At 58.3% G+C, this 16,257-nt stretch overlaps 2 protein-coding genes across 4 annotated transcripts; one reads left to right on the top strand and one right to left on the bottom strand.

Annotated features, from left to right (window-relative positions):
* Positions 1–631: 631 nt before the first annotated feature.
* Positions 632–5,413, top strand: LOC120766123 (DNA-directed RNA polymerases I and III subunit RPAC2-like). Of its 2 annotated transcripts, none has more exons than XM_040091487.2 (5): positions 632–711; positions 2,366–2,463; positions 3,306–3,382; positions 3,713–3,795; positions 5,216–5,413. In XM_040091487.2, exons 1-5 carry the CDS (start codon positions 664–666, stop codon positions 5,261–5,263), a joined length of 354 nt encoding a protein of 117 aa, XP_039947421.1. In that variant the 5' UTR covers positions 632–663; the 3' UTR covers positions 5,264–5,413. The 2 variants fall into 2 exon arrangements, with proteins under 2 accessions (XP_039947421.1, XP_058280257.1); XM_058424274.1 differs by having other exon boundaries at positions 661–741.
* On the bottom strand, positions 5,363–15,847 carry LOC120766122 (endothelin receptor type B-like). Of its 2 annotated transcripts, none has more exons than XM_040091486.2 (8): positions 15,638–15,847; positions 11,636–12,160; positions 10,273–10,385; positions 9,616–9,820; positions 9,335–9,484; positions 8,544–8,677; positions 7,893–8,001; positions 5,363–6,701 (listed from the first exon to the last, which is right to left on the bottom strand). In XM_040091486.2, the coding sequence occupies exons 1-8, from the start codon at positions 15,650–15,652 to the stop codon at positions 6,552–6,554; spliced, it is 1,401 nt and encodes a 466-aa protein (XP_039947420.1). In that variant the 5' UTR covers positions 15,653–15,847; the 3' UTR covers positions 5,363–6,551. The 2 variants fall into 2 exon arrangements, with proteins under 2 accessions (XP_039947420.1, XP_058280256.1); XM_058424273.1 differs by having other exon boundaries at positions 7,893–8,006; positions 8,549–8,677; positions 15,638–15,845.
* Positions 15,848–16,257: the final 410 nt, after the last annotated feature.

The following is a 16,257-nucleotide window of genomic DNA, read 5'->3' as shown; positions in this document are numbered from 1 at the left end:
CCCCATAACACACACACCCAATACCCCATAACACACTGATAACACCCCAGGAACACCCCATAACACACCAATAAATACCCCAGTAACACCTCAATCACACCCCGTAACCACCAGTAACACCCCAGGAACACCCCATAACACACCAATAACACCCCAGTAACACCTCAATCACACCCCATAACCCATCAGTAACACACCGATCACACTCCAGTAACACACCAATCCCACCCCCAGTAACACACCAATAACACCCCATAACGCCTCAATCACACCCCATAACACACCGATCACACCCCATAACGCCTCAATCACACCCCACGCCTCAACACACCCCGATCACCACCCCATAACGCCTCAATCACACCCCATAACACACCGATCACACCCCAGTCGCCCCCGGTCACCCCGCTGTGTCCCCGCTCCCGGTGCCGAGCGCGGCCTCCTCCCTCCTCAGGCAGCGCCTGCCGGGCGCGGGGCCGGGCCGGGCCGGGCCGGATCCCCCACACCCGAACCTCCCCGGCCCGGCCCCGCTCCGCCCCGGGCCCCCCGGGCTCACCGGCGCTCCCGGGCCCCGCCGGCCCCGCTGCGGCCCCGCCCGGCCCGGCCCGGCCCCGACGCGTTTCCGGCCGCGGGGCCGCCGGGAGCTGCGGGCCCGGAACCGCCATGGCCGGCACCGGCACCGGCAGCGGCAGCGGCACCGCGCTGGAAACCGTGAGGGGCACGGGGAGCTGCGGGATCGGGGTCGGGATCGGGGTCGGGGTCGGGGTCGGGATGGGGATGGGGATCGGGATCGGGGTCGGGATGGGGATCGGGGTCGGGATGGGGATGGGGATGGGGATCGGGATCGGGATGGGGATCGGGATGGGGATGGGGATGGGGATGGGGATGGGGATGGGAATGGGGATCGGGATGGGGATCGGGATGGGGGGATGGGGATGGGGATGGGGATCGGGATGGGGGGATGGGGATCGGGATGGGGATGGGGATCGGGATCGGGGTTGGGAAGGGAATGGGGATGGGGATGGGGATGGGGATCGGGATCGGGATGGGGATCGGGATGGGGATCGGGGATGGGGATGGGATGGGGATGGGGATCGGGGTTGGGAGGGAATCGGGGGATGGGGATGGGGATCGGGATGGGGATGGGGATCGGGATGGGGGGATGGGGATCGGGATGGGGATCAGGGTCGGGATGGGGATGGGGATCGGGATCGGGGGGATCCCCGCTCGCTCCCTTACAGGACCTGGAGCGGGGAGCCCGGGCTCAGCTCCCGAGGAAAAGCAGCCTCACCTTGTGCCAGGGGAGGGTTCGGTGGGATATTAGGTGTGAAAAACGCCTTTCACTTGTTTTTGAAATTTTAAAAGTTTAATAGTAAATAAGATGGTTGTAAAAATAGAGTTTAAAAAATGGAACAATTAGAGTTAGGACAATACGAGACAATAAAAACAAAATTTCAGACGTCTGGGTGCCTCCCCGAGCAAAAAGCTCCGGAGAAGGACCTCTGCTAACAGAGGACCATCTCTTAAAAGCAATAGCCTGTTGAATATTCATATATTTCATACATGATGCATAAACTCTATTTAAACAAAGAACTGTCTCTGGTTAGTATCACTTTTTTTTTTTCCTTTAATCTCTGTGGCATTCTCAAGGCTGAGAGAGGCAGGAGGAGTTGGTTTCTTCTGATAAGGAAGTAGGAAATTCTTTTTTTTCTCTGAAAGATTTACGTTTTCCTGTGGTTGGCATACAAAAACTACACTTTAATTACAAAACTATATTCACTATACTATCAAAACGTTAATACAACATTAACAATTAATACAACATAATACATATAGTAAATATCTTGCGTAGAGCCATGTAATATGCATTTTTCACATTGGGGAAAGATGCTTCGTGGGCAGGATTGTCCAGCCCTGTCACAGCTGCCCAGGACAGCGGTGGAGTGCCCGTCCCTGGAGGGATTTAAAAGCCGTGTGGATGTGGCACTTGGGGACGTGAGTTAGGGTGGCCTCGGTGGTCTTGGAGGATTTTTCCAACCTAAATGATTCCGTGCTTCCATGATTCTGTCATTCCCAAGCCTGGCTTGGTGGTAGGGCACCCTCACGTGTGGTGGGGTGGCATTGGCATCAGGACAAATCGTGTCCGGATGGCTCCAGGGGACATCCTGTCATCCTGTGGTGAGCAACAACAGGTGGAGGTCCTGGTTTAAAACTAGGTGGAATTCTGGAGCTTTCCCGCCTCTCTGAAGGTGTTTTGGTCCCACAGCAGCAGTTTCTCTGGGAAGCTGAGCACGGGAGCTGATCCTCACCCTTCAGGTGTCCCTGACCTCAGGGAGGTTACAGCTTCTCTTCCCGCTGGTGACAGATCCAGGCGGATGGCACGGATGGGAACTGCGTCACGTTTGTGCTGCACGACGAGGATCACACCCTGGGCAACTCCCTGCGCTACATGGTCATGAAGAAGTGAGTGGGGCCTCTGAGGGAGCTCCGTACCCTGCTCTGGCCTTCTCCCCCCTGATCCACACCTCAGCTGTCGCTGGGATGAGGCAGAGGATCCCAAATGCGCTCTGTGCACACCCTTCCAGCCTTTGTGTCGGACATGGAGCCCTGCTCCCACCCGCTGCTCCTCCTTTTCCTTGTGTTGTGTCGGCACCCTGAGAGTACCAACAGCCCTTAAAGGGCCTGACCTGAGCCTGCACCCACACCCTCCCCTGCCCAGGAACCCGAGCTAAGCTCAGCTCAGGGCTTCCAGTCCCTCCTGAGCAGTTGGATGGGGCTTGGAGCAGCCTGGGATAGCGGAAGGTGTCCCTGGTCATGGCAGGGGTGGAATGGGATGAGCTTTAAGGTCCCTCTGATAAATCACTGTGACAACACAAAAGAAGCTGCTGGCCAAAGCTCCAGCACTCAGCTCAGCTGGAGGGAGAGGCCCTGCAACATTTTGGGCACTCCTCCAGTGCCCTGGACCACTCAGCCTCTTCCACCCAGCAGAGCAGCAGCAGGTTTGGTTACAGGGAGAATTCCAAGCATCCAGGATCCCGTGTTTGGATCTGCAGAGCTGGCACTGGTCTGATTGGGGTGCCAGCCGTGTCTTTGCCCTGCAGAGCTCCAGATCAGCTCAGAGAGAGATGGGTGTGAGGGAACAAGGTCGCACAGGGACCTTCCCCTCAGCACATCCCTGCCCTAAGTCATTCTAGAAACATCCAGAGCCCCAGCAGGCTAGGGTGCCCTGAGCCTCTGAGTTCCCTGGGATTTGCCATGGATTGGACTGGACTTCACTGCTCCCTCTCCTCTCTGCCCTCCTGCAGCCCTGATGTGGAGTTCTGTGGCTACTGCATCACACACCCCTCAGAAAGCAAGATCAACTTCAGGATCCAGACCCGAGGTGAGGCTGGGGCTGTCCCTCCGTGTCTGGGGCCCTGTTCTCATGGAATTCCCCCTGCTCATGCCAGCTTCCCACCAGGAGTCTGTTCAATAAAGAGAAGCCCTTTGTCCCTGCCCTCTGCCAGGCGCTGCGGTGCTGAGCCTCACAGGCCGCTCCCAAATTCTGCTCCAGCTGCAGTGGGAAGCAGCATCCCTGGCTCCAGGCAGCTGGGCCGGCTGGGAGCAGCCCTGGCACCCCGAGCTGTGTGGCTGGGGAGGGGACACACCCCTGGGGGGGTAAGGACTGCCCTTGGGAAGGCACACCTCCCATGTGTGCCTTCTTTTCCCAAAGGAGCCCTTCCTGCTGTGGAGCCATTCCGGAAAGGGCTGAACGACCTGATGAGTGTTTGCCAACACGTGCTCAACACCTTTGAGGTGAGACATTCCTGGGGAGCTCTATGCCTTGGGCCGTTCCTGCAGAACTCAGGGTCAGTTCTGTCCCTTGGGCCATTCCTGAGGAGCTCAGGGTCAGTTCTGTGCCTTGGCTGTTCCTGTAGAGTTCAGGGTCAGTTCTGTCCCTTGGCTGTTCCTGGGGAGCTCAGGGTCAGTTCTGTCCCTTGGGCCATTCCTGAGGAGCTCAGGGTCAGTTCTGTCCCTTGGCTGTTCCTGGGGAGCTCAGGGTCAGTTCTGTGCCTTGGCTGTTCCTGGGGAGCTCAGGGTCAGTTCTGTCCCTTGGCTGTTCCTGGGGAGCTCAGGGTCAGTTCTGTCCCTTGGGCCATTCCTGAGGAGCTCAGGGTCAGTTCTGTCCCTTGGCTGTTCCTGGGGAGCTCAGGGTCAGTTCTGTGCCTTGGCTGTTCCTGGGGAGCTCAGGGTCAGTTCTGTCCCTTGGGCCGTTCCTGAGGAGCTCAGGGTCAATTCTGTCCCTTGGGCCATTACTGGGGAGCTCAGGGTCAGTTCTGTCCCTTGGGCCATTCCTGGGGAGCTCAGGGTCAGTTCTGTGCCTTGGCTGTTCCTGGGGAGCTCAGGGTCAGTTCTGTCCCTTGGCTGTTCCTGGGGAGCTCAGGGTCAGTTCTGTCCCTTGGCTGTTCCTGGGGAGCTCAGGGTCAGTTCTGTCCCTTGGGTCATTCCTGAGGAGCTCAGGGTCAGTTCTGTCCCTTGGGCCGTTCCTGAGGAGCTCAGGGTCAATTCTGTCCCTTGGGCCATTACTGGGGAGCTCAGGGTCAGTTCTGTCCCTTGGGTCATTCCTGAGGAGCTCAGGGTCAGTTCTGTGCCTTGGCTGTTCCTGGGGAGCTCAGGGTCAGTTCTGTCCCTTGGCTGTTCCTGGGGAGCTCAGGGTCAGTTCTGTCCCTTGGGCCATTCCTGAGGAGCTCAGGGTCAGTTCTGTGCCTTGGGCTGTTCCTGGGGAGCTCAGGGTCAGTTCTGTGCCTTGGGCCATTCCTGGGGAGCTCAGGGTCAGTTCTGTGCCTTGGGCCATTCCTGGGGAGCTCAGGGTCAGTTCTGTGCCTTGGGCCATTCCTGGGGAGCTCAGGGTCAGTTCTGTGCCTTGGGCCATTCCTGGGGAGCTCAGGGTCAGTTCTGTGCCTTGATCCCAGAGGGGGAGGCTGAGGCCTGTGTTGGAGACACCTTTGGCAGGAAAACCTGGGAGGTTTTTTGGACCGGCTCTGCCTGATCCTTGGCACAGCCTGGCTCCCTTTCCTTTGGGGTGACTGTAAAGCTCACTCACTTCCAAAAGCACCTGGAGCTCTGTCAGAGTTTTCCAGCCTTTCCAGGCAGAGCCATCCCAGCACAGCAGGGTGGTGGCTCTGTGCTGCCCCAGGGACGTCTTGGTGACATTTGTGCTTTGCTCTTGTTTCAGAGGAGCGTGAAGGAGTTCAGGGCACAGAAAGAGGAGGAGATGCAGTAGCCTTTGGGAATGGCATGGACGTCCATGGATGTATGGCTTCTGCCTGTTGAATTCCCCGTGTCCAAACAAGGTTTTATTGTTGTTGTTTTTTTATGACTTTGCTGCAAAATGTATTTTCTTTAATAATAAAGTTTGTTAATTTAGATGCTGCGGAGCTGATGCTGTGTCCTGCTCAGCACAGGGATGGAAGGTTATAGAATGTGGACACAGATTCCTCCACAGATTGGGAAACTTATGGAAAATAGGCTGGTCTTGATATTCCTCAGTCTCTGTTTTGAAACTTATTTGTCTTTATGATTTATTTGTAAAACATTTACATTTCAGTGAAAGTTAAGCTAAAAAATCCACCCCAACACCTGGAAAGTGTTTTAATTGCAGGTCTCGTCTCTTCTCCCCTTTTCCTCTCTCCATTTTTTTCCATGACAAGGTAGAAGGGGGAAAGAAGGAAAAGAGAGAGAGGGAAAAGAGAGATGTGGGAAAACCAACAAAAAATCATCAAAAACCTGGTAAATTCAACTTTTTCGTGTACTTTTTTCTGAAAGTTTTGGCAAGAATGTTAGAATGGAATCACATGGATTCCCGGTCACATGGAATCACGTGGATTGCAGTCACAGACTGGTTTGGGTTGGGAGGGACCTTCACTCCCTCTCCTCCCACCCCTGCCGTGGGCAGGGACTCCTTCCACTATCCCAGGGTGCTCCAAGCCCTGTCCAACCTGGCCTCGAAAATTGCTGGAAAAACACCTGGGGGATGAATTATTGCCAATGATAAATCCGAGAGAGCCCTTTCCCGTAGTGTAGTTGGTTCTAGCGGCTCTTCCAGCTGAGATTGGACTTCCTCCACTGCCTTTCCCACCTCCACATGGCCACGAGGGCGTCTCTGTCCCTCACAGGGATTTATCCAAGCTTTGGCTGGCTTTTACAGCTGGGAATTGTCACCCTCCCTCTCCTCCTCACCCCACATCCATCTCAGAGTGACCACCCCAACCTTCCTTCCCTATCCCACATGCCCCACGTTCCACCCTGAGGCAAATGGCCAGAAGTCCCTTGGTTTTCCTGCGAGGAAATGAAAAATCCCGTGAGGATGTGAATCCCCTTCCCTCTCCTGCCGAGGCGACCGCTGGGGTCAGGGGCTGGGTTTGGAGCTGGGCCTGGGGAAAGGCTCCAGCTCCTTCCAGTTGGGTTGGGACACGAAGGCAAAGCTGATTCAGGCCCAGCCAGGAAGAGCCTGGGAGAGGATCGGAGGGGTCCTGCTGTCCTTGTGCCTTGTCCTTGACAGTGGCAGGGATTTAGGAAGAGCTGTACTTGTTGCTCAGGCGGGAGCTGCTCCGGTCCAGCCCCAGCTCCTGCCCCGTGGCTTTCCACTTCCCGACAGATCCCTTCTCATCCGTGGGGGTGATGCTCAGGGCCGGCCTCTGGCACCAGCAGCACAGGCAGGACTGGGGAGACACAAGGGGGAGAGGTCACACAGGGGGGATATGGGAAAAGAGGAGGAAATATTCCCATATTTGTGCCTGCAGGTGACCCTGCACTGTGCCGGGCTGGGAGCTGCTGAGCTTTGCTGTCCTGCAGCTCTGCTGGGAGCAGGTTTTCCAGGATAGAGCTGGTGAGGGTGGGAAATGAGGATCCTGAAATTTGGGGCATTTTGTAATTGTGTGTTCTCGTCATTAGGGGACAGAAAATACAGGTGATGCTTAGCTGGGCTCAACTGCCATCCCATCCCATCCCATCCCATCCCATCCCATCCCATCCCATCCCATCCCATCCCACCCCATCCCATCCCATCCCACCCCACCCCATCCCATCCCATCCCATCCCATCCCATCCCATCCCAGCCCATCCCATCCCATCCCATCCCATCCCATCCCAGCCCACCCCCCCACCCCATCCCAGCCACCCCATCCCATCCCATCCCATCCCAGCCCAGCCCATCCCATCCCATCCCATCCCATCCCATCCCATCCCAGCCCATCCCATCCCAGCCCATCCCAGCCATCCCATCCCATCCCATCCCATCCCATCCCATCCCATCCCAGCCCATCCCATCCCACCCCACCCCATCCCATCCCACCCCATCCCATCCCATCCCCCATCCCATCCCATCCCATCCCATCCCATCCCATCCCATCCCATCCCATCCCATCCCATCCCATCCCATCCCATCCCATCCCATCCCACCCCATCCCATCCCATCCCATCCCATCCCATCCCATCCCATCCCACCCCACCCCATCCCACCCCACCCCATCCCACCCCATCCCATCCCATCCCATCCCATCCCATCCCATCCCATCCCATCCCATCCCATCCCATCCCAATCTCCTTCCCTTTCTTTCTCAGGGCCTCACTACTCCTGAAAATTATCTCCCAACATCTTGGGTTCAAAGTTTGGAGCAGCCCCAGCCCCTGGTCTGATGGTCTGTGGGGATGCTCCCATTCCAGAATGATGGAATTTTGGGCTTGTTTTAAGTCCTGCTCTGGCAAAGGCCTCCCCCCAGCAGGGCACTGAGCTCTGGTGTACTTGGAAAAGAGAGGTACCTAACGAGGAAAATTTGGGATGAGGAGTAAGATCAGCTTGTGGCCCTGGGCCTGGTGACTGCGGCCAGAAGCTCTGGAGGGATCGTTCCTACCTGGAAGCAGTTCTTGAATTTCCGGCTGACAAAGTACAGAGCCACGGGGTTGATGCAGGAGTTGAGGGAGGCCATGTTGATCCCAAAGTAATCCATCACCAGGAGGAAACTGAGGTGGGAAGGGAGAGAACGTGCGTCAGGAGCTCATGGAGAACAGAGGGAATTTCCAAACCGCTTGGCCTGGGATCCTGCTTCCACGGAAGAGCAGTGACTGATAACAGAGCTGAGCACAAATCTATCCTCCCCTAAGAAGAACCACTTTTCCTTGCGAGGAGCATTCCCTGAGGAAGCCAAGAACACGAGCTCTGGTTTCTCCTGGTGCTCCTGACCTTCCCAAACCCCAGCACAGCAGCAGCCCCTGGCCTGGGCTGGATTTTGGCTGGTGGGTGGAAGGGGAGGGAGACAGGCGCCCTGCTGGGAATGTCCCCGTGCCCAGGAGACCTCAGCTTCACAGAGACATTCCAAAGCTTAATTTAACCCTTCTGACGTCCCCGCACCCTCTCTGTGCCCATCAGGAGGGTGGTGCCGCCTGGACGAGGAATTGCTGACTGCAGGAGGTGGAAGGTGACCCCCCAGTCTGGTCCAAGCCCGCCCGGGCTGTGCCGGTCCCACCGGGGCTCCCGGGCCGGTGTCACCTGTGGGAGGCTCTACCTGAGCAGCTCGCAGCGGTTGGGGTCCGTCTGGTCGTAGATGGTCTTCTTGAGGATCCGGCTGAGGTGCAGGGGCAGCCAGCAGAGCGCGAAGATCACCACCAGGCAGAACACGGTCTTGGCCACCTCCCGGCGCTGCCAGACACGGGCAGGGGGGAGCATCAGCACCGGGGAGCAGCTCCCGAGTTGTGGAATCATGGAACGGTTTGGATTAAAAGGGACCTTAAGGCTCGTCTTGTCCCGCCACGGGCAGGGACATCTTCCACTGAGCCCTGGTTGTTCCTGGAACCCTGCATCGGGTCCAGGCTGCAGAAAGGGGCAGGGCAGCAGCAGCTCCACGTGGGCCAGAGCCCTCCCCAGCATCGCTCCTGGTGGGATGGTGTTCCCTGGGACACGGGGTCTCCTCCATCCACCCCTCCCATCGTTACAGTGACAGCCCGCTGCAGCTCCTCAGGGAATCATTCCCAAAGCTTGGGACGGGACAGTGAACTCTTCCCCGCACCCCTTGTCTGGGATTTGGCACACCCAGCCTTTGGTCCAGTGTGGTGTGGGCTGGGATAAATGACCAGGAGAGCTTTAATGAAGCTGGGCCACGGCCAGAAGGGTTTGGGGTCATCCCCGAGGCTGGAGATTATGGAGCTGAAGGCCCTTTTCCCTGGTGTAATCCCTGCACCAACAGCCCAAGATCTGCTGGGAGGCTTTGCCAGCTCATCCTGTCCTTCACAGGGATGGGAATGTCCCCCTCCAACAGCACTCCTCGGGAATCCCAGGGTTCCTCCCTGGCTCTCTCACCCGTTTCATGTGGTCGTTCAGAGCGATCCTCATCCCGTTCCTCTTGCTCAGCATCTCGCAGGACATGAGGGTGTAGAAGACGCCCGTGCACACCAAGGGCAGGCAGAAATAAAAACCAAAAAGCCACCAGTCCTTCACATCCCGGTAAAACTGCGGGGGAAAAGGAGAGAGAGCAGCTGGAAATGGGGGAAGGAGTAACTTGGGATACGCATGGACCCTCCTGAAGTGGGATTGCGGATTGGGGGGTAGGGATTGGGATTGGGGCTGGGATGCACACGTACCCTCATGAAGCGGGATTTCTGCTCCGAGGCCAGCATGCACACCCACAGGTGCTGCTCCCAGTAGCTCAGCTCCACCATGTCGAAGGCGATGGCCTCGGGCACGGCCAGCACGATGGCCACTGCCCAGATCAGCAGCACCTCCACGGCCTTCCACATGGGGATCCCAATGCCCTGGATCCGGCTCCAGGACGCCACTGCTCTGTATCTGCCCGTGTGTGGGAATGTGACAGGAGCAGACAGGAGTGAGAAAAGCAGCCAGGGACAGGAGGAGAAGGTGCAGATTAGAATTGTCCCCGAAGGGGCTTTGCCTCACACCTTCCTCCTCCACCTCTGAACCTTCCCAAGTGCGGGAATGGGAAGCAGAGGCTCGGTGGATGGATGGGATGGGGGCTGTCATTGCCCACCCTTCCTCACCACCCCATCCACACCACGATCCTCCTCTCAGCCTTTCCAAGCAGGATTTCAATCCTCCCCTCAGCCTTTCCAAGCAGGATTTCAACCCTGTCACCAGAGAGTCCCTGCTGGATTCCAGCTCCACATGAGAGCAGCCCGTCCCCATCTTGGCACTGGCCTGGGAACGAGCTCCTGGTTCTGCCTCTGGTCCCGGCAAAGGGACAGGGGCAGGCTGGCAGGGCAGCTGTGGCTACTGTGTCTCACCTGTCGATGCTGAGGGCGCAGAGGCTGAGCACCGTGATGCCCACGGAGGCTTTCTGGATGAAGGGCACCAGCTTGCAGACCTGCACTCCGAAGGGCCAGTCCTTGGCCAGGAGCTGGGGAGGATCCAGAGGTTACCAGGCTGCTTTGGGAACGTGCTTCTTCTCTGTGGGCTCCCCACACCTTGTGGGTGAGCCCACTGAGAGCAGGGAGAGCCTTCTGAGCTTCCCACCACTGGGAATGTGCCGTGGGCGCTTCCCCGTGGTTTGTTGGCGCTGGGAAACTTTGGTTTCCCTGACCGGACAAAGAGATGAAGGATGGTCCAGACACCAGTCCTGACTCCAGACCGTGGGCGGTTTTGAACGGATCTGAGTGCTGAACTCCACACTAGGCTGCTTTGGGTTGTTTTCAAAGGGAGAGCGAAGGTCATGCTCTGACACAGCCAAAATCCAGCCTGGACAGCTTCAAAGCTGCGTGTCCTAAGCCTTTTCCAGACTCTGACCCCCGAGCACACTCAGTTTTCTGATGGAACCCACGCTCGGCTGGGACAAGCAGAGGTGGGGACAACGTGTCCTGAAGGCTGGAAAAATCCAGGCCACTCATTCAAGAGGAGGGGAATGAGGCTGAGTTCACAACCCCTCTGCCCCCTCAGCCCTGGAGCCCTTCCTGAGGCCACCCCAGAACCAACCACCCATTCCAGCTCTTCCCTTCGGCCTCAGCAGCAGCACAAATCATGGAATCTCAGAAGGGTTTCAGAGGGACCTTAAAACCCCTCCAGCCCCATCCCCTGCCACGGGCAGGGACACCTTCCACTACCCCAGGCTGCTCCAAGCCCCATCCAAGCTGGCCTAGGACTCCCTCCAGGGATCCGCGGGGCAGCCATATCTCATCCCAAGGTGGGAGCAGCCCCATCCATCCCAAGGCTGGAGCAGCCCCATCCATCCCAAGGCTGGAGCAGCCCCATCTCATCCCAAGGTGGGAGCAGCCCCATCCATCCCAAGGTGGGAGCAGCCCCATCTCATCCCAAGGTGGGAGCAGCCCCATCCATCCCAAGGCTGGAGCAGCCCCATCTCATCCCAAGGTGGGAGCAGCCCCATCTCATCCCAAGGCTGGAGCAGCCCCATCTCATCCCAAGGTGGGAGCAGCCCCATCCATCCCAAGGCTGGAGCAGCCCCATCCATCCCAGGGTGGGAGCAGCCCCATCCATCCCAAGGTGGGAGCAGCCCCATCTCATCCCAAGGTGGGAGCAGCCCCATCTCATCCCAAGGTGGGAGCAGCCCCATCTCATCCCAAGGTGGGAGCAGCCCCATCCCATCCCAAGGCTGGAGCAGCCCCATCCATCCCAGCCGTGCAGGGTGGAGCCCACCTTGTAGACATTGATGGGCAGCGCGATGAGGATGTAGAGCAGGTCCCCCAGGGCCAGGCTGGCGATGAGGACGTTGGGCCCGTTCCTCATGCACTTGTTCTTGTAGATGATGCGCAGCAGCGTGGAGTTGCCGATGATGCCCACGATGAAGATGGTGCAGGACACGATGGTGTTGATGTACTTGAAGACGTGCCGGATGTCGGCGCGCCTGGTGCACACGGGCAGCAGCGGCGGCTCCGAGGGGCCGCTCCCGGGGACGCTGTCCGAGAGGTTGGATGCCGGCACCGCCCGGAGGAGCCCGGGCTGGAGCAGGCTGTAGGCCGGCTCCTGGCTGAGCACCTCCAGGGGCACGGTGCTCTCCTGGAAGGCCCGTGGGGTCTGGCTGTGCGTCCCGGACAAGAGGCAGCTCAGGAGAATGGCCAGAGCCGTGGGAGCTGGGATCGGTCCCGCCAGGGAGCGGAGAGTGAAGCTGGGGGCAGGAGTCCTCATGGTGCTTGTGGAGTGTCCTTGGGGCCTTGCTGGGATCTGCCAGTGGAGAAAGGGAGCAGGGAGAGAAATTGCTCAGCAGAGGATGGAGAGGCGGGATACTGGAGAGAAGAAAAGCTGTCCAGCCTGGAGAGGAGGAGGCTGAGGTCAGACCTCACTCGGGTCTGAAAGCTCCTCGTGAGGGGCAGCTCCGATCCCTGCTTGCTGTGAGCAGGGACAGACCCCAGGGAATGGCTGGAGCTGCGTCGGGGAGGGTTAGGTGGGATATCAGGAAAGGTTCATCCCTCAGAGGGTGCTGGGCACGGCCCCGAGGCTGCCAGAGCTCCAGGAGCGTTTGGACGGCACTCTCAGGGATGCCCAGGGTGGGATTGTTGGGGTGTCTGTGCGGGAACAGGAGCTGGGCTGGATGATCCCTGTGGATCCCTCCCAACCTGGGATATTCCATTTTATGACTGAATTCTATTTATGAGTTGCTGGAGGGCTCCATCATCCCAGCAGACAGAAACAATGCGAGACTGGATCCCGCCGGGTCAGCGCTGCTGACCCTGAGGGTGGGGTGTGTGCTGCTAAATTTAGACAGTTCGGCAGAACAAACTGGAAGGAGAACAAACTGGAAGGAGAACAAACTGTCCCGTGTGCCTGGGGACACCTGCCTGTGCTCAGTGAGGGTGGGAGCAGTGACTGCAGCTCCTGCACTCGGCATTGCTGCTCCTGTGGCCAGTCCCAATTTCCTTCTGTGACCATCCCACTCCTCACTTAGATTCCCAGGATCATTATCACTGGAAAAGCCCTCCAGGATCAAGCTGTGCTGGATCCCAGCCTCACCACCAGCACAGAGCACTGAGTCCAGTTGTTCCTTGGACACCTTGAGGGATGGGGACTCCAAACCCTCCCCCTTTCCAAGGTCTGACCAGCCTTTCCATGGGGAAACTCCTCCAGGTGTCCACCCTGAGCCTCCCCTGGCCCAGGCTGGGGCCGTTCCCTCTCCTCCTGTCCCTGTTCCCTGGGAGCAGAGCCCGACCCCCCCGCTGTCCCCTCCTGTCAGGGAGTCGTAGGGTTTATTTTAGTGTCATTTCATTCCTGACGGGCTGAGGTTGCAGTTTTGGGGCTCCTCTGTCAATGCCTGCGCATCCGGGCAGTTCTGCAGTCCCACCTCAGGGTCCACAGAGCCACCAGAACTTTTCCAGTTTATTCCATGGGGAAACGGAAGCCTCACCAACATCCCCCTCCCCAGCTGATCCCAGGGGCTGCCCCTGCAAAGGGAGAACACTGCAGGGCTTTTTCCAGCAGTGCCATACTGACACCTGACATCTCATCCCAATTTATGTGCAGCAGCACAGCCCCTCCTTCCCATCCTCACCGCCAACAACTGAACCTCTTCCTTCCCAAACCCCCCGTGCCCACCCAGCTCCGTGCTCAGGGCTATAAATCTCCCTGGGCTCTTTCCAGCCCTGGCTGCTGGCACAGCGAGAGCTCTCCAGGGCTGGAGCACCGATAAATACCCCCGGAGTGGTTTGGCTTTGCACGGCTTCCAGGCAGGAAGAGCCAAGTGGCTGCTGCACAACCACAGGAGAAAGCTGAGGGTGGTGGTGGCACCGTCCTGGGGGCTGTGCGCTTCAGGAAGGGGTTTCTGGGTGATCCAGGCTTGGAAATGAGCCCAGAGAAGGAGTGGGAGAGGGCAGAAAACCCCAGTCTGTTCCTCAAACAGGGATAGGTCCGGGGGCTCCTGGCTGGAGGGAATAAGGAACACTTTTGTCAAACTGTGAAACTTCCCAGCTCCGAAGGAAGAAGAAATTGCTGTGGCTGGACTGGGAGCTGGAGCCTTTCTGGGGGTCCCTGGGATTTCCCTGCTCCAGGGAACAAGTGAGGCAGGGATCAGGGACCTGATCAGGATTACAGCGGGGACTCAAGCCCTGCTCTGACTCCTGCACACGGAGCTGGGATCGGACCCCAAACCCGCTGTACCCCGGATCTGCTCCCCAGGACCGGGCAGCCAAGGCACTCCCCGGCTGTAGCAGGGCTCTCCCTGCCCATGGCACGGGGATCCCAGCCCCAGCACGGCTCCCACCCCGGGAAGAGGCGGCCAGGCCAGGCAGGAGCCCCCAGGACTGAGCACAGCTGTGCCTCCCCCGGGGGCCCGGGCTCCGTGCGAGTGCCCGGGCTGGGCTGGGAAAGGGGGAGAAAGGAAAGGAGAGAACGGATAAATGCCCCCAATGACCACACACCTGGACACAAACCCCTGCTCGGAGCTGTTGCAGGGATTTCAGCCTTGCCAACCTCCCCAGGGACAGGTGTCCACGGGGGTGTCCTATCCCCTCCTCCCCACCGTGCCCAAGGATTCCAGCTCTCAGGAGAGGGCAGACCCAGCCCAGAAATCCAGCCTGAGGTCCCTGAGGGCTCTCGGGGACCGCTTTGGAGGGCACAGCCGCTCGTGGCTGGAGGACAGCAGTGGCACTGGCGGTGGCACTCGTGCCCAGAGCCCCCCACAGCCCTGGGCTGTTTGATGTGCCCAGCCCGAGCCCAGAGCTCCGGTAAAGAAAAATGCAGCAGCATAAAAGCCCTGGGGCTTGGCAGAGGAGCTCATGTGAGGGGGATCACAGGACACAGCTCCTGCCCAGCCCCTCCACAGCGCAGCTGCAAAGCACTGGAGAAGAAAAAACACTTTCTCCCCATCTCACCTTAAACTGCATCAAATCTTTTACTAAATCCAAAATTCGAGAGAAAAAAAAAAAAAAAAAAACAAAAAACTGTTTTCTCCTGTCCAACTGCCCATTTACTCCTTGTTCTTCCCATCTTGGAGTGCTTGGAAGCGCAGCGCTACCTCAGCTGATGGAAACTGAGGCACGGGAGCATCCAGAAGCTTGTTCAGATGGGAAACCAACACCAGCAGGGTTAAACCCCAGCTCCAGAACTGCTTTCACCCATCCCAGTGGGAACTTCAACTGCACCGAGCCCAAATCGCAGCTGAACCCACTGGGATCCTGTCATGGACATCAGGGAGAGATTCCCAGAGAGAAAATCAGACTGAAAAATGTCACCTCATCCCCACAGAGCCTGACTCTGCCTGAAAGGTGCCGGGTGCGGGATTGGAATCCCTCTTCCCCGGGAGTCCAGGAGAGCCCAGCACATCCCAGGCAGCATCCTCCCCTCCAGCCCCACCTCCTCCTCCTCCTCCTCCTCCTCTCCCTCCCTTCCAGAGCAGTTCCACCTCATCTCTCAGACACCAAACACAGCTTTTCCATGGATAAATACTGCAGCAAAATCTCTGTGGATGGAGAAGAGGAGGGAGAGAGGGGACAACAGCACACCTCCACTGCTCCCTGACCTGCTCCCAGCCTGCTCCAGGAGCAGCAGTTTCCACCAGTGCTGGATTTCCCCTCTCCCTGCCACACACTGGACCCCGTCCAGGCACCGTGGTCCCTCCAACGCCTTCCCCAGAGGGGGCTGTAAACCCCGCAAAAATCCACCCTGGCACAAGGAATCGTTTCTGTCCGTGGGTTCCGTCAGAGTCGTTACCTTCCTGGTGCCCATGGAATCTGGGGGCTCCCGGGAGCTGTTTCCTCCCCCTCACGGCTCCTTCCCCCTGCCCAGGACGTGGGGCATGTCCTGGAAGAGCTGCAGGCGGCGCTCGGGATGCTGGAGTTGGCTTTTGTGCGGGGGCTGGTGCTGCGGGGAGCGCTCCTTCCTCCCGCGGCTCCCGCAGTGGGTGGATTTATAGAACATCCCAGGGCTCCCCCAGCACAGCCCCTGCGACCAATGGCTGAGGGAGGGATGGGGACGGAGGAGGGAAAAGCTGGAGAAACACGGGATAGCTCTGGAAGGAGTGAAAATAATAAACAAATAAAGCTGGGTGTGGGAGGGGGGGGTGGCACCATCCTCTCGGTGAGTGACGGCATCCTCATCTCAAGATTTGTTGGAAGTCGCTGATGAGAACGGGACCAGCCTGGCTTTTCTCGGTGGTCAAGGTTTTTAAATAGGGTAGAGACACCTAAATAGGCAGGAAAAGCCGGGCTTGGTGGGAAGGACATGGAGGTAAAGCCAGGTTTGGTGGGAAGGACAGCAGGAAAAGCCAGGTTTAGTGGGAAGGATACAGAGGAAAAGCCAGGTTGAGTGGGAAGGACGTGGATGTAAACTCA

The sequence above is a fragment of the Hirundo rustica genome, assembly GCF_015227805.2.
Source record: "Hirundo rustica isolate bHirRus1 chromosome 21 unlocalized genomic scaffold, bHirRus1.pri.v3 SUPER_21_unloc_BUSCO_410670at7742, whole genome shotgun sequence".
Classification (NCBI taxonomy): Eukaryota; Metazoa; Chordata; class Aves; order Passeriformes; family Hirundinidae; genus Hirundo; species Hirundo rustica.
The sequence above is the reverse complement of the archived record's forward strand: the minus strand, read 5'-3'. Positions and strand labels throughout refer to the sequence as shown.